Genomic DNA, 18,378 nt, shown 5'->3' on the forward strand with positions numbered 1-18,378 from the left:
GTGCGTTTAGTAGCTGGCTCAAGCCCGTCGCTAACAATCGGTATCAAGCATCCAAACACAAGACGCGGAACCCTTACGAAAAATAACCATGGTTTTATTATAGTAAAACTGTAGTAACCCATGGTTTTTTGGCGTATTGACTGCCATTTGTAAAACCACAGATTTACTACAAATACCATGGTTAAACTATGGTTGATATAGCAAAACCAAGGTTAATTTGTGGTTACCATGGTTTAACTACAGTAACCATGGTTTTTTGGTTTTATTTGTAGTAAAACCATGGTTAATTTTCGTAAGGGAAAAGCTGAACTGAGTAGCTGGTTACTCACGCGCTGTGTTCGGTGTGGAGAGAGAGAGAGCCGCGTATCACGGACAGTCCCTCCTGCACATGAACGAACAAATACTTATCGCAGTTTTGAACAAACAAAAGGATGTGAAAGAGCCCAATTCATTACCACGGTGTTCTGGTGTTCAGGGCTCACGCAGAGAAAGGCGTCTAAAAACGCTTGTACACCGAATTTGCTTCTTTTTGCTCTTGTGCCGACAAATACATACAAAATGTCAAAATACCTGCCTTGGAAAGTATGCTCGAAAAAAACTTATTTATTTGTCAGTTATTTCTTAAGTGAAAGTAAACAGCTGAGGAAAAAGATGCGTTCATCGTCTCTTAAAGTGACCGTGCCTAATTTAGCTACTAGCTGCTGTAATGTTAATCCAAGAAAATGAAAGAAAAATCACTCACTGCTCTTGACTTCATTACTTTGTAGTTTTAACAAGAATTTATGCACAGTCAAACCAAAAATTATCCAGACTCCAGATATAATTTTTGATATACATATTTTACTAGTAGGTAAAGGACACTAATACATTTATGTAAGTGAGTATAAGCAAGCTTTGACATATTATACCCAAAGAATTTTCATACAGTGAACTATTAGTGAAATAGATATTTATAAATGTTTTATCTATCTATCTATATATAAAATTGGGAACAAAACATATTCAGCACCTCATAAAGAACCATGCATTGCTTATTGTGTTTTTTTTTTTTTCTGAATTGCTAATGAAAGCTTTTCACACCACAACAAAATTAAGCATTGCTTGGTAATTGGTCAACAAAGTATTGATAGTTGTGTAAATATTGTCATAATAACAGTTGTCTGTAGTTTTGGTTGATTACGTAGATTTCTATCAAAGTTATGACATTATCAAGACAAATTTTTTCTGACAGAGTTTAACTATTAAGTTCTTGTCATATTTTATAACCATTTTAGAAGCAATAGCAAATAAACTAATAATGTGAGAAATGTTCAAGGTGTCTGATTTGATTGTATATTTCATTTTTACACTGAAGACTATCCAGTGCTATTTTACATTTAATTATTCGGTTTCTGTACCTTGAAACCTACAAACTTGAAAAAAACTTAAACATTGTGTAAATAGCAAAAATAAATAAAAATTAACGAACATACAAATTAAACAATTTCAAACAGGGCCCACATGGTACAACCTTCACCGGGGCCCCGCTGACCCCAGCTACGTCCTGTAGGTGTTTAATACTGTGACTAAACACTTGTTATTTTGGAAAGTAATGCCATAAAATAATTGTTACTTTACAATGTTACAATTGTTTAGTGTTCCTGTGTTCTTGATACTCAAGAAAAAGAAGGCAAAGGCTTCAGTTTCTTAATCTTAAGAAATAATAGAATAACTCTTTTAATAATAAAACTTGTTACTTTCAATAAAAGTCAATAATTTAAATGACTGAAGTTATTTATCGTAATTCGTGTAGGTCATAAATTCAAATCCTAATGGTCATAAAAAGGTCTTAAAAAGTCTTACATTTGACTGATTAAACCCTGCAGAAACCCTGTTTAAAATATAAAGTAATATTTCATAATATTACTGTATTTACTCTAGAAATGCAACTTTGGTGAGCAAGAAAGATTCTCTTCAGTGGTGTAATAGTTCAACTTTACTTTGATTCATCTGTTACATTCTATAGCCCTATTTAATTTGTTCAGCATATTTTTCAGCATCTAAAACTGCCTGATATACTGTACAATCATCAAATGACAGAGAAGAATGTCTTTGGACAGCTGATGTAACAGTATTTCTTTTGTATCCCTCAGTACTGAATATGCCATCCATAAACTCAAGCAGGAAGGTTACGAGGAGGGCATGTACCTGCTCCGCTGGAGCACTCAGGACTTCGATCATGTTCTCCTGACTATCATATGCAGTGAGGTACATGCTTCATTACTGTATATGCTTCTGATGGACAGAGAGCTTGGCATAAGTTCAGGATTTCTAAAGGAACAGACGGTTTATGAAAACATGTTTGTGTAATTAAAATATAGCTAAATATAGAACAAAATCTTTTTATTCTAGAGTAATTGTCATGGCATCATCAGAAAAACCTTCAAGAACTTCCAGATTGAGGCGAGCGCACAGGGCTTCCTCCTGTCTGGGACAGTTATTGCGAAGCCCACTCTGAGAGAGCTGATGGACCACCTACGCGGTCATTGTTTCACAGCAGACCACATCAGTTTAAAACTTGTGCGTGGCTGTCCACCCCAACCAAAAGGTACATATAGAGAACTAGCGGTTTATAAACTGTGCCTTCTTAATGAAATAATAGAATTCTGATTTCAAAATGTACTACATTTTTATATTCTAATAATCAATTTTTACGTATCATGTGCTCCCGTGGAATCAAACCCCCAACCTTGCGCTAGCTAGCTTGCTAACGCAATGCTCTACCAGTTGAGCTACAGGAACATTAATTGACATACAAAGATATGATTAAGATGTTTTATTTGTGATTTCCATTGTATGTTAGATTATTATGTACTAAATTGATCCTTGTCTTAAAAGATGGAAGAAACATGAATAATCTTTCATTCACTGCTTTACAGAGCAATCCAACCTGATCATGATAACCAGGAAAGATTCTGCATTGCCACACTCTCTCTCCAATAATCTGGTTTTCCCCAGGATCCTCAGAAATGACATTACCCAGGTTGGACATCTAAAAAGTGTTTGCTTATATGCATGATGTGAATAAAGTCAAATCTGTTTAATAGAATACAAGCAAAAATAGAAAAGTTATTTCCAACCTAAAAGTCGTTGGTTTCTAGCTGGTGACCAAACAGCCATTATGTTGGACTTCTAAAATCTAAGTAGTATCTTATGTCTTGTATCCCAAAAAAATAACTATCAGCAACAGAACACTGACAAGGTATAACCTCCTACTGTTTAAAAAAAAAAAAAAATATATATTTATAATATTTTTTATGGAAGTTGACATATTACGATTCAAGAAAATTGCAAGAAAAAAAGTCAGAATTCTGTAGAAAAGTTTGAATTGTGTTACAAAAACTCAGAATTTTGAGAAAAATATTTTGTTGCACACAGAATTTTGAGCAAAAAAGTTGCAGTTCTTTTTTTTCCAGAATTGTGATTATATTTTAAGTCTTTATATCACGATTCTAGCGTTCAAGAAAAAAAAAAAAAAAAAAAAAAAAAGCAAATAAGAAGGTCTGAATAGTGGCAAATAAATAAGTCAGTTCAGATCTGTGGACCACACCAATAAAAAAAGTAATATCACCTTTATAACAAGATTATATTTTTAAGTTTTTCTTAAAAATAATTCACGGTTTTCAATGAAAATGTATTAGGCATAAATCTAGGTGATTTTAATGAGATTTATGGAAAAAGTATTCTTCAAAATGAGATTTGTTGTTATATTAAAGGGATAGTTCGCCCAAAAATGAAAATTACCCCCTGATTTACTCACCTTCAATCCATCCTAGGTGTATAGGACTTTCTTCTTTCAAGCGAATACAATGTTATATAAAAAAATGTCCTGGCTCTTCCATGCTTTATAATGGCATGGAATGGTGGTAGAGATTTTGAAGCAAAATAAAGTACATCCATCCATAATAGAAAGTGCTCCACACAGGGTTTCAGCGGATGATGTAGTCTGAAGCTCAGAGGAGAGCGCAAACCAAAACACCGCTCATGAATTAGAAGTACAACACAAGGAATTGTAAAGAAAAATGTTGGAGGATTTTGTTATAAGCCAAGAAGAGACTGGTTTTCCTTTGCTGTAAACAAAACTTGGTTCTTGTAAGACATATTCTCACTGGAGCTTACGCTACTCCTTCATCCTATGTCTTCCACAGGAATGCCACTCTCTCATGAACGCGCATATGACGGTTAGCTTTTTATGATGGATGGATGCACTTTTTTTTGCTTCAAAATCTTGACCACCATTTACTGCCATTATAAAGCTTGGACGAGCCAGGGCATTTTTTAATATAACTCTGATTATATTCATCTGTACGAAGAAAGTCATATACACCATGGATGGTTTAAGGGGGGGTAAACCATGGGGTAATTGACATTTTTGAGTGAACTATCTCTCTGTTTATCTGGTTTAAAGGATGTTTAGATGTTTTTACAAAAAAAAAAAAAAAATACTTAAGAAAATGTTTTGCAGTCTTGAAGCTAGTTAGACAAGGTTCAAGATGGTCAACCAGCTTAGATCAATTATTATGTTCTAGCTTAAGTTAGATATTCCTGCATGTATGTGTATACACAGTATATATATATATATATATATATATATATATATATATATATATATATATATATATATATATGGTTGGTACTGAAAAGTCCATTTCTAATTTTACGCAAAATTATTAGGTTATTAGTTCATGTTTTCTCCCTTTTTTTCCCAAATATATATTTAAATGTAATTATCTATGAAGATTCGGGAGGAGCGCGTCAGATACTTAGCCTAATCATCACAGGTGGACCACAATCAAGTAATCAATCCCACAGTATAAATATCGCTGACTTACCTCTATCCATTGACGGTTTATCAGCATCCCTCCTCCACCCCATCTCCTCACTTCAAGTTCACTTTACAATATACGGGGAAAGGGGGGGTACTCTAGCTTCGGGCAATTCCCGAGCTCGGAGCCCTTCCCCGGACAGCACGCCAAATACGCATACCATACCTCAGCTAATTATATGTAAGCGTGAACTAGTGAAATGCAAATAAAATGCTAACAAAATGTATCTGGAGCCTAGAAATGGAAAGGAATGTTTTGAAACTGTTATTTATGAAACAGGAGAAACACCTGGGCCAAGGCACCCGCACAAACATCTATGCTGGCAAGCTGAATCTGAGAAATGAGGATGAAGACAGTTTGGCTAGCTCATGAGGTGGTGGACGTGGTTCTGAAGGTGCTGGGAGCGGGAAATTACATTTCCGTAAGTGACACCCCATCTTATCTTATGACACATAAATATTCTACTGGTAATTGCTTTCACAAATCCTGCTCTACTGTTCTTAGGCCTTCCTGGACACCGTCAGTGTAATGCAGCAGATATCTCATAAACATATGGTTCTGATGTATGGCATATGTATGCACATCATGGACGGTAAGTGTACCCGCTCCACCAGATAAAAATGCAACAGTACTTAAAAGTAAAGGAAGTAAAGTTAAATGAATAGTGGACCTGAGACTGCAGATGATCTCATGTCTCGTTGTTGTTGTTCGTTCAGTCATTATGGTGGAGGAGTTTGTTCAGCACGGCCCTCTGGATCTGTTCATGAGAAATCATCGCTCTGAACTCACGCCCTCCTGGAAGTTCCAAGTGGCGGAGCAGCTTTCCAGTGTCCTCAGTTATTTGGTACAATATTTGAGTTTGATCTTGATTTTGTTTCAACCTTTTTTACATTGTGTAAAATATAAGAGACTTATGGGTCAGTGTTCTAATGACTTTAAAATGTTTACATTAAAATGTAACATTTCACAGGATGTTTGCACATTAAATACTATTTAAGGTGCAGGCATCTTAAACATTCATAGAGTTTTAAGAACACATTTTTGGTCTGAATTAGTGTTATTTTAGTATTATTTAATAATAATATTGTTGTATTTATTAATATTTTGAATTAGCTTTTATATTTATATTTTTAGTTCTTTGTTTTTTTTAGTTGTAGTATTTTGTGTGTGATTTTTGTCATTTGTATTCGTTTTTAATGAATATTTCTGTTTAACTTTCATTTATTATTTTATTATTTTTTTCAGTTTTAGTTTAACATTTAAGGTGTACAAATATTTAGCATCTTAAATATTTTAAGAAGTGTCAAACATTTTTCTGGTAAAGCTTTATTGACAGTTTTAATAACAATTTTAATTATTATTATCAGTATTATTAGTATTATTATGTATTGTTAGTATTTTTTAAATAAAGAAACCATATTGCAAGATTATGCCTAACTGAATTTCAGCCTTTTAAAGACACTGGACAGTTAAACAACCTAGATATTTTAATTAAAGGTCAGCAAAAAGTGTCAAAATTAATTTATTAGAATATTAATTCAGAAACCTGTTCATCATAGAACAAATGTATTCAAATCCTTGTATAAATTGCATTTTAATGTATTTTTTAAATTACTGAATAATAGATTCAGACCAATTTTTTTTTTTTTAATATAATTATTCATGTTATTCATATATCACAACAATGACATGTGACAACTACTAATTATCAATTTTCCAGGAGATAATTTGTATATTCTGCTTTACTCATCACTCATCTTTAACAGTCAGAAAAGAAGAAAATACATGATTCAGAACTCTGTAATGGGATGTTTGAGACAGAAAAATAGGACTTGTCTTTTTTTCTCTCTTTCAGGAAGATAAGAAGCTTGTTCATGGGTATGTCTGTGCTAAAAATGTCCTGTTGAAGCTCGATGGTCTGAAAGGACAAGGTGGTCCTTTCATTAAACTGAGTGATCCTGGACTGTCAATCTCTGTGCTTAACCAAGCAGGTAACTCACGCTCATACACATTCATCCAAAAAGTGTGCAATGACTATTTAATAACATCTATTTAACATTTAATCGAATGTACTGTATTAACAGATTCTTAGTCAAATTATTTAACCCTCAAAATGCAATATAAATCCGTATGCTATTGTCACATTTCAGGTCCATTTGGACCCGGAGATTGGAGATTTCATAAAACTTCAAATATAAATTTACACATGAAAGAACTATGACTGATACTATAAAATATAGTGGAATTAAAACTATTCAATATTTTTTACTCAATATTCATGAGAAATCATTGTATGAAATTGTACTGTTAATTACCAGTATTAACCCAATAGGAATGAATGTAATTTTAATACATTTCTTTGAATTATATCTCATGATTGCTCAAAATTATTTATAAAACTTATATACGGTATTTATTTTGAAGAAGACAACGTCAGAACAACAAATATTACTCTAAAATGTTTTCAAACACAAAATTAATTTAAAATAAATTTCATTTTGATAGAAATTTTTCAGGCTGCAATGGTTTGGCAATAGCCGTACATTTTCATATGCTCAACAAAGTTTAGTCCCAAAATTGTGTAAGACATGGGAAAAGGTTAAATATATTTTATATCAAGTTTTTTGACACCAACATAACTTCATAAATCATTTTACTGAAAGTATTTTAGACACCTAGCGGTAGTCCAAACATTTGTAACATTTTATTTAAATGACTATATCTCTTAAAGAATCTGAAAAAGTGTAATTTTTTATTATTTTTTATTTATCTCTCTCTTCCAGATCAAAACAGACCCAAATGGATTTTGAGGGTTAAATAATAATCAGTATAATGGATTTTGACTTTATTAAATTACATTTTCGATCCATTTTGCACTACTAACACTGATTGTTTGTGTGCTTAGAGTGTATTGATAGGATCCCCTGGATCGCCCCGGAGTGTGTTAAAAACCCCAAAGCACTAAGCATTGCAGCAGACAAGTGGGGGTTCGGGACCACACTATGGGAGATCTGCTACAATGGAGAGGTGCCCCTGCGTGAAAAGAAACTCTTAGAGGTGCTCGACTCTTCTGATGCATCTCTACATTTATACTTAACCAAAGCAGCTGTCGTTTTTTATTGTAATTACTGTCCTTTGTTTCTGACTTTCTGTCATTTGTCACATTATTTCTGTGTACATAAACAGAAAGAGCGATTCTACGAGGTGTTCGGTACTCTGGTAACTCCCAGCATCAGTAAACTGGCTGATCTGATCTCACAGTGCATGAACTATGACCCAAAGAAGAGGCCGTTCTTCAGAGCCATAGTGAGAGAGCTGGACGAGAAGGGTATCTATCACGTAATATCATACTATCGCTAATAGTCTTACCTCTTCTTTATGCATAGATTTTGTAAAAAATAAATAAACTTTTTGACATCAAGTATGTCAAAAAGCATCTCGGGTTATGCATGTAACCCTGGTTCCTCAAGAAGGGGAACGAGACACTGTGTCCTCTAGTGGACACTATGGGGAACGCCTCAGCGGTGTCTGAAGCAGTGATTCCAAAGCGACAGTGAAGCTGGCCGACGACAGTCTGTGACATCACTAAAAGTGTAACCACTGGTATAGAAGGCCCCCTTTCTCAACCTTTTCGTCATGTTTGAATCACGGCTTCAGACACTGATCACTCTGAGGCATTCCCCATAGTGTCCACTAGAGCAGGGGTTTTCAAACTGTGGGTCGCAGAATGGAACAAGGTGGGTCAAACAGAGTCACTTGCTGCAGCTAAATTTGCGTTTCAATAGCAAACACACTCACACAGTTCAGTTAAGGGATGCACGATATGGCCTACCAACATAAATTATGAATTGCAATGTCTTTAGTGTAAATTCCGTATTACAGCATGTTGTCACTGTGGCTTATTTGGTTAAAGCTACTTTCTAGTAAATAGGATATCCTGGATTCCAATCCCAGCACTGCCTTTGGAAGTCATAGCTTAGTGGTTAGAGAGTTTGACTCCTAACCCAAAGGTTGTAGGTTCTAGTCTCGGGCCGGCAATACCACGACTGAGGTGCCCCTGAGTAAGACACTGAACCCCCAACTGCTTCCCGGGCGCCACAGCATACAATGGATGCCCACTGCTCCGAGTGTGTGTTCACGGTGTGTGTGTGCACTTTGTATGGGTTAAATGCAGAGCATTCATTCTGAGTATGGTCACCATACTTGGATGTATGTCACTTCACCTTACATTTCACTTTTAATTAAGTTCGCTATTTAAGACATGCATTGTGTTTTTTGAAGCTGGGCATGCACGAGTTGTAAAAACAGTGAGGGTCTCAGAGCAAAGTCATTATTAAATGGTTCAATTGGTCCGCATTATTAATAAGAAAAAACTTGCTCACTTCAGTGCGCTGTATTCTGCATGAGATTGCATACACCACAAAATTCAAATGCTACGAAAACGGTTTCATGTAGGCTATGTCCATTAATTTCTATAGTCTGTTTGAACTCTGCACTGTTTTTGTTTGGAAACGGTCTGTAAAAGCACTTCCCATGTACAGGGTGAGCAGGCCACAAACACAGGGTTTATTATAACACTTCAAGATTAAAACGTTTCCACACCAAATTTTGCAATATTTCCTTAATGCATCATCTCTATATAGAGAAAAAGTGTGCCAAAGTTAAAAAATCTTTTGAAGATATTGGTGAACATTTATTTAACCACTGCAAAAGTAAATTTAAATCATAAAATACAATTTGAAGTATACTTCATGGTAGTATTTGTATACAGTACATTACGTAATTAATTGTATTTTTTATCTACAGACCTTCACCTTACAGACACAATTCCTCCACAGGAGACTGATCCTACAGATTTCAAGAGCAGGTTCCTCAAGAAAATACGAAAACTTGGAGAGGTACTGGACTTTTCGAGGTTTATGTTTAATTCAAGTCAAATAAAGGAGCATGTACATGATTCCTACTCGATACTTTATTTCGAAATGTTTTTATAGAATTCATAGAACATATATTTTAGTTTCCAATCAGTGTAATTCTAGTATTATTTATATAATATTATAGTATTCATTCTTATTTAGAAATTTTTATTTTTAGCTATTTTACATTTTTATTTTCTTTAATATCCATTTGCCATTTGTATTAGTTTATATATATATATATATATATATATATACTAATGAGCTGTGGACGCTGATGTAAATGAATTACACCTGAGGTAAATGAAAATCAGTTTTATTGCCGTCTTTTGGCAGTTGAAACACTGATTGAGCAGTTTGAAGTTCCGCTCGTGCATTTGTTCGATACACAAGCGTACCGAACCGAAAGGCCCATACTGAAAATGTTCTGTATGAATACGTGTACCGTTACACCCCTAGAATATAGTAAAAATTCCAGTAGAATTAGTGATTCTGGAAATCGGGACCAAGTTAAACCAATCTCTTACTCGATTCGTTCACAATCGGATCCCACCTAAATCCCATAATCCCCTTGGATTAACGTGTCCTTGATTCATTAACTGTTTGTATTGTTTTTTTTATCAATCTTGTCCAGGGTAACTTTGGGATGGTGGAACTGTGTCTGTACGATCCTAAGGGAGATCAGACAGGTGAACTGGTGGCCGTCAAATCTCTGAAAACAGAAAATGAGAGCAGCAACCTGAGGAAAGAAATCAGCACCATCAGAAACCTCTACCATGAAAACATTGTCAAATACAAAGGCATCTGCAGTGATGAAGGCAAGTCATGAGCACACCTACATACACAAACAAAGCCCTGTTTACACAAAGTATTCACACTGGTTTCTAATCTCTATGACTGTATACCTCAGTTACTAAACAAATATACACCCAGTTTATATATACCTACTGTTTTATTGCTTGGGGTGAATGTATCACTCAGGAGGAGCAAACATCAAACTCGTTATGGAGTATTTGCCTGCTGGCAGTCTGAAAGACTACTTGCCCCGTAACAAATCCAACATCGATCAGAAGAGACTGCTGCTTTATGCTCTTCAGATATGTCAGGTAATATAGCCAATACAACAGATGCCTATAGATAGCTTTTCCCATGAGCTGTTTTCGATTATTAAAAAAAATATATATACTTAAGCTTTCACATGCCAATTTTCAATATTTTGTATCCAATGCCGTTACTTACAGATATTTTTATTTGTGACTTAAAGGAAAACTCCACCGTTTTTTGAAATAGGGCTTATTCACATTATTTCCTACATTTAGATAGGTGGGCAAATGCATTTTTGTGTCAGTGCATGCATTGTTTTAGTTTGACCGGGTCGGCGTTAGCTTAGCTTAGCACAATGAATGGAATCCTTTGTTGCCAGCTAGCATGGCCTGAGTAAAAGTGATCAAAAAATAAAAAAAAAACCACCTAATTACTTCTTGTGGCCTGCGTATTCACAACGAGTACAAATAGCGATCCAGATTAACACTAGGCGATTTCCTAGGCAGATATTGACTTGGGACTATATTATGGGGAAGCACAGGCGAAGCACTGCTGCTTAGGCGAAGCACTGCTACTTCGGCGCAGAGATATCACGCAACACATGAAAACATCAACTCTATGTGAATACAGGTATAATATGGGTCGATCTATACATGCGTCATGATTAAAATAATCACTTACTCTGTGGACAGCTGTCCATTTGGTCCATTCGGCGTGGGGCGTTTTTTCCAGTTCACTTTGTCACACCGGAAAAAAAAATCGAGTACTGCAGAATGGATCAGCGCCGTGAAATCCTCTGTAGATGTGACACGACTTCGGGCAAGCTCATCTTGATCTGACGTGTTGAGCCTGGTCATCAATGGCAAAAACATGTCCCACTCTCTACAGCACAGACACTCTATTTCCGTCGGCATAGATTGGCATATTCCCCCACATTCACACCACCAGTTCATGTTGGCTCTCATCCTCACGTCCTCAGGCTGTTGAGCGAACGCAACCTCCTCCTCCTGTCGTTCTATTTCCAAAGCACGCAGCTCGTCTTCTGTAAACTCTGGTTCAAATAGGTATGGTTCTGGTTCTTGACTGTCTGAGAAGTCACCCTCTTCGTCTCTCTCAAAATCAGCCATGTTCATCGCCATTCGTGTACTGTAAGGAAAATAGCCAGGCTGCTACTATTCACGCCGGTATGTTGACGGAAGTCGTGGGATTTCATGTGTTGCGTGATATCTCTGCGCCGAAGTAGCAGTGCTTCGCCTAAGCAGCAGTGCTTCGCCTGTGCTTCCCCATAATATAGTCCCAAGTCAATATCTGCCTAGGAAATCGCCTAGTGTTAATCTGGATCGCTATTTGTACTCGCTGTGAATACGCAGGCCACAAGAAGTAATTAGGTGGGTTTTTTTTATTTTTTTGATCACTTTTACTCAGGCCATGCTAGCTGGCAACAAAGGATTCCATTCATTGTGCTAAGCTAAGCTAACGCCGACCCAGTCAAACTGAAACAATGCATGCACTGACACAAAAATGCATTTGCCCACCTATCTAAATGTAGGAAATAATGTGAATAAGCCCTATTTCAAAAAACGGTGGAGTTTTCCTTTAAGTGTCCAAATATTTTTTTTTTTTTAGGCTACACAACAGTAGCGATCACTGTGAATAACTGCCATCTTTTAATAGAAATCTTGTATTTGTCAGGGTATGGAGTACCTGGGATCTCAGAACTACATCCACAGGGATCTGGCAGCAAGAAACATCTTAGTGGAGAATGAATCCCTTGTGAAGATCGGGGACTTTGGTCTGACTAAGAGCATCAAAGATGATAAGGACTATTACAAAGTGACTGAAGAACAGGACAGTCCTGTGTACTGGTAAAGAAAAACTCATTCCTGCTTATGTATCTTTGAATACTTTAATCACTATGTAAAGCACAGTTTTAATATGTATTGCTTTTAAATGTGTTTAATGTTTCTGTAAAAGAAAAAATTACCTTCTCCCTTTTAATTCAAACACCATGCTGACCTTGAAAATGCAACATATTTTGTCTTATGAATATTGTCGGCATTGGCTGCAGCAGAAAGGAAACCGGATCCATGAGCAGCAGACTTTATTCAGAAGCTAACATAAAACTACAGAACAGGGAAGAAACAACGAACATAACGCAACGTACAACTGACAATAAACTGAAAGAACCATGGGGCTTAAATAGACAGGACAAACAAAGGGGGAACCTAACTAAAACACACCTGAACTGAGGAACCTCTTTAAATCCAGTCATAGAAACAAACAGGGAGAGAACGGAGGAGATCTGAGCTAATTAACAGACTAGGAGATTAACGAAGAACCTCAGACCTGAAAAGAACAGAGAAACAGAATAAAAACAAACTCTAAACCAGAACTAACAAACCATAACTGTGAAAAATATAGTACTTTTTTAAAATTACACACACACACACACACATATATATATATATATATATATATATATATATATATATATATATATATATGTATGTATGTATGTATGTATGTATTTATAAAGAACATTTCTACACTTTGGGGTCAGTAAGATCAATTTTGTAGGTAATATTTTTATTCAGAGAGGATGTATTAAATTGATTCAAAGTAACACTAAAGACACTTATAATTTAACAAAAGATTTCTATAAACGCAGTTCAAAAAAATCATAAATAATAAATTAAATGCAGTTCATTTAATAATGTAACATGGTTTTCCACAGAAATATTAAGCAGTGTTTATAAAACTGGTAATAAGAAATGCTTCTTGGGCATCAAAATAAGTGGAGAATGAAAAATCAGCTTTACATCACGGAAATAAATAGAGGGAAATAGAAAACTTATTTTAAACTCTTACCGACCACAAAGTTTTCAATTGTTACATTGATCTTTATTTTAGTTTGTGTTGTTGTTATACTGAAGACACTACAATTCACTAATTGTTTTAAAAAAAAGCATGTGTTCAGCAAGGTTTTTTTTTATGTTTGTATGTCCAAAGTTTTACTGTATATTTGCATAGACGTCCACTGAAGGTCCTGCTGAACACGGGTCATGTCTTTGTCATCTGTCTGTGTAGGTATGCTCCAGAATGTCTCATTAATCGGAAGTTCTATAAGGCATCTGATGTTTGGTCATTTGGGGTCACTCTTTATGAAATCATGTCCTACTGTGACCGTGAGAACAGCCCTCCACAGGTGAGCATTACAAAGCTCACAATAACTTATTTGAATACATAGGGTATTATAATCACAGTGACTCATTTGCTAATTCCTGTTCTGATGTGTTTCTCTGGTAGGTATTCCTGAAATCGATTGGCCGGTCTCATGGGCAGATGACCATGGCCAGGCTGGTAGATGCTCTTGAGAAAGGCTGGAGGATGCCACGTCCAGATACATGCCCTGAAATGGTGAGATATTTGACCTTGGAGAAGCAGTTTCCCTGATATGATTGTAAATCATATTATATCATGGGCAGTTTCTTCAAGAGATGTGTGTCTGTGGCTGCAGGTGTACACTCAGATACGCAGGTGCTGGAGTCAAGCCCCAGAAAACAGAGTGGACTTCAAGAGCCTAATCGAAGAGTTTGAGTTTTTCGTCACTAGAGAAAACATCTAGCTTCCATTCATCCGATCCACCTACAGAATTCAGATGCATTTTTTATTTGTATGTGTCTTGTTTATTATACTTAGAAACATTATGCACATTACTTTCTCTTTAAATCTTTGCCATTTAATCATCTACCTCCAAAAACACGTAAAGGGTTAGTTCAATCAAAATTTTTAATTAGGCTGTGTTTTACTCTCCCCCCCCCCCCCCCCCCCCCCCCTGCTCTGAGGCATGCTCTGAGGTGTATATGACTTTCTTTTTCGAATGCAGTCTGAGTTATGTTGTACTTGATCTTTCAAGCTCTCTCATTGCAGTCATGCATTTTTGTATGAAAAATATCCATATTTAAAACATATTGTAAATGGACGCAGTTCCAGGGGAATTACGCATAAGGTCAGCTTTGCACATGCGCCGGTGAGTCTCATGAAAAAATAAAGAAGAAAGTCATATACACCTAGGATGCCTCGGGGGTTAGTAAAATGCATCCTAATTTTCATTTTTGGGTGAACTAACCCTTTAACATATTGCTTAGCATCGGGGGTTAGTAAAATGCATCCTAATTTTCATTTTTGGGTGAACTAACCCTTTAACATATTGCTTAGCACTCAACAAGTATCAAGTATTAAAAAGGTTCATAAAAAAAAAAAAAAAAACGCTGAAGCTATATCAAATTTACGGCAAGATTTACTTACAGCTTACACCAGTGCAAACCCTGTTAAAGCATTAAAAACGGCTGTCATGAAAAGGCATGGGTGCAGTCATTAGGCTTGTTCGAAATTCATCAGCACTGCGCGGAACGAATCAGCGTATGACATCAAAATACGGCAGGTGTGATTAGAGTGCAGTTAACTCTCTAAGCTTCAAAATCACTTGCGCTGTACTTTGATGTCACGCACCAGTCGGTCTGCACAGTGCTGATGCATCTAAAACAAGCCTATTTTTGCAGCTGACTTTATTTGGATATACATTTGTAATAAGGTTTGAGCTAGCCAGTTATCTGGAATTATTTCTATTGTGGTATTGTGGCATTATCTAAAGCTAAAAAAAAAGCATGTCTTAACCCATTTTGCGCTTGACATAACACTATAGTTGCTAATTTGCTCTGCTCTTGGTAGATTGCATTGGTCATTATGAAAATGATCTGGTTGTGTGTTCTTTCATTTTCTCATCGTCAGTAGATCATTCACAGAGCTTAACATTCCTTTTGGCGCTTTTAGATCGCTTTTGGATTGCGATTTAATGCTAATTTGCTTAATTGATTAGTAAATATGGCCCATAATGTAAAAAAATACATGTATTGTTTCAATTACAGAAAAAATGCAGACGTGCCTTAATATCACAGGAGATATATTTGATAGGAGTGTAACGGTCCATGTATTTGTCCAGAACGGTAACGGCACTGATGTCACGGTTCAGTTCATGCAGTCAGACGACAAATACAGTCAGTCATAGGCCCTGTCCCAAATCCCACCCTAAACCCATGCAGTCTTCCTCTGAGTTCACACTTTCGTGATGTAATGCTGCTTTGACTGTCGGATAGAAGTCTGCTGCTGAGCTTGCCTCAGTGTGGGCTCGGCAGCAGTGGGGCATCCAGGGCGCATAGAGACCCTTCTGAAAGCTAAAATGACAAATGGGACACCCTACAGTCTTATTTATATGAATGTATGAATGGGTTTATATGAATGTATCTCTGGGAGGAACTGACCGTGTACAGAAATGTTTTGATGGCATTTTCTTTTCCTCTTACCTCCATATAATACATATTAAAGTAGTGTTTATAAGTGCAGGTAACAAAGGAAACTCTATATTGCTGCTGTTCCACAGGCGCCACCTGCTGTCAGAGAATAAATTAGCATTTTAATTCAGTCTGTCTCATTTCAAAAATCTAAAGTTAGACCATTCTGTTTTTGCTTGAAATTATACAATCTAATTCAAATCAAAAATAATTGCTCATGTTACATGTATGAATTTCCCCTTGATCGAACCTTGACTCAGAATCTGAGGTATGTACCGAACCGTGACTTCTGTGTACCATTACACCTGTAGTATTTGTTGCATTTTACTGGAAAATATATAGCAGCTTTTCCACTGTTGGGCTGAATGGTTTTAAGAACAGTAAGAAATTATATTTCCACTTCAGCTCTGTTCGGCACGGCATCATTAAAAACCGTTCAAGGCCCGAAACCATGCAGGCAGAAAATGTGTAGTGGTGTCTCCACTCAGGATTTGTCAGTTGTTTGTTGTCTAGCCAGTAGTTTCTCTCTATATGCTATATGAGTGGAGCAAACAGAAACATCTGGTCATCCTTAATAACGCAGACACTAATTATATCTCATATATACTGTATGTAAACACTTGCATTACCAAGGTATCAACTGACACATTTGTATTATGAGCTCTGTTATCAGATCCACTGTGGAAATCATGTCCAATGGAATGGTTAAGCGATGAGGATGGTTCAGCCTGATGGTGGAAAAGCACCTTATTACAGACTTGGATGGATGGATGGATGGATGGATGGATAGATAGGTAGGTAGGTAGATCGATCGATAGGTAGGTAGGTAGATAGATCTATTAAAATGCAGGGTGGATAAATATTGTCATTTCATTTTATTCTTTTTTTAAATAGTCTTACTGGATGTTATATTCAGTTGATGTAAGATTTTTACTCAAGCTTGTATGTAATGAGAGGAAATGTATAACAGCAACTCACATGTTGCACTGTGCTTGAATAAGATCATCTGTCTTATGCCATTTGACTTTGTATAGCTGATGAATTCATCTGAAGCTGAAATGAGGAATATCAGTGAATTTTGGCAGATCACATCAGATTGTATTTCAGAACTAACATCTTGAAGAGATCAACACGTGTCATGCAGAATGTTGGTAAAGCAAATGGTTTGCCTGTAGCAAGGATTGCAAATAAAGCTCTAACAATAGATTTGCTGATGCTCTTTTGATTTATTCAGCAGTAGGCAAGAGTGTGAACTATAGAGTGAATATAGAGGCCACTACGTCATACTACTATGTATGTGCATGTGACCTGTAACCTGTTAAGATTTGATTGAGAATTTTGCTGATCATGGAAGAGGCTTGATTGCAATAAAAAAAATAATAATTATATATATATATATATATATATATATATATATATATATATATATATATATATGTTATACAAATAATAATAGAAAAATGTACTTTAGAAGTTCAGACTTTTGGTAGTACTGCAATAACCAGAGTTTATTTAATTTTATCTACACAGGTTTAAAGACTTATAGGAAGATTTTAGGTTGCATTATTTGAATGTTATTTACATTTAAAGGTACATTTTGCAGTTTAGGTTATTTAGGGAAAAAAATTAAAACATGAAATATACCAGCTGTTGTCAAAATTCCTGTATTAGGAATATATAACACTCTCTCTTCTCAGAATAACCGAGAAAATATTTAGTCAGAATTTACTGAATCTACTGCATAAACCAAAACTGTACTTAAAGGGTTAGTTCACCCAAGAATGAAAATTAGTCCATATTCTACTCACCCTCGAAGCATCCTAGGTGAATGTGACATTCTTCTTTCAGAATAATCCAGTCAAAGTTATATTAAAAATTGTCCTTGCTCTTCCAGTCCTTTCAATGGGGTAAGTGGGTGTTTGTTGTCAACTGTTCAGAAGACGTGAAATAAAGCGCCTGCATCTGTAATGAAACATCCCCCTGTAGCGAATCCATGCGTAATCTGAAGACGTGCAGGTGGAAGATGGAAGACGTATGCATCAAGCATGCATGCATTTGGGAAATGTAGGAGCAAAGGAAACATATTTTCCTTACTTTAGCAAAGGAAAAACTCCTCTTGGTTTTCCATTTTTTTCCTTTTTCTTTACAAATCTTCATTTTGTGCTTCTAATTTGTGACCAGCGTTTTATTTTGCGCTCGTCA

General features: G+C 35.9%; 1 protein-coding gene across 1 annotated transcript in view; it reads left to right on the top strand.

Moving 5' to 3' along the window:
* The window catches only part of LOC128025461 (tyrosine-protein kinase JAK1-like), a 28,222-nt gene extending 10,840 nt beyond the window's left edge, over positions 1-17,382 (top strand). Inside the window, 17 exon segments of the mRNA XM_052611866.1 lie at positions 2,133-2,247; positions 2,392-2,587; positions 2,919-3,022; positions 5,145-5,230; positions 5,232-5,286; positions 5,370-5,457; positions 5,582-5,709; positions 6,721-6,856; positions 7,771-7,922; positions 8,052-8,193; positions 9,672-9,763; positions 10,416-10,599; positions 10,763-10,887; positions 12,518-12,690; positions 13,913-14,030; positions 14,132-14,242; positions 14,343-17,382. Coding sequence (XP_052467826.1) covers positions 2,133-2,247; positions 2,392-2,587; positions 2,919-3,022; positions 5,145-5,230; positions 5,232-5,286; positions 5,370-5,457; positions 5,582-5,709; positions 6,721-6,856; positions 7,771-7,922; positions 8,052-8,193; positions 9,672-9,763; positions 10,416-10,599; positions 10,763-10,887; positions 12,518-12,690; positions 13,913-14,030; positions 14,132-14,242; positions 14,343-14,450 — 2,113 coding nt within the window. The 3' untranslated portion in view covers positions 14,451-17,382.
* Positions 17,383-18,378: the final 996 nt, after the last annotated feature.

This window comes from Carassius gibelio, chromosome A2, assembly GCF_023724105.1.
Source record: "Carassius gibelio isolate Cgi1373 ecotype wild population from Czech Republic chromosome A2, carGib1.2-hapl.c, whole genome shotgun sequence".
NCBI classification, from domain to species: Eukaryota; Metazoa; Chordata; class Actinopteri; order Cypriniformes; family Cyprinidae; genus Carassius; species Carassius gibelio.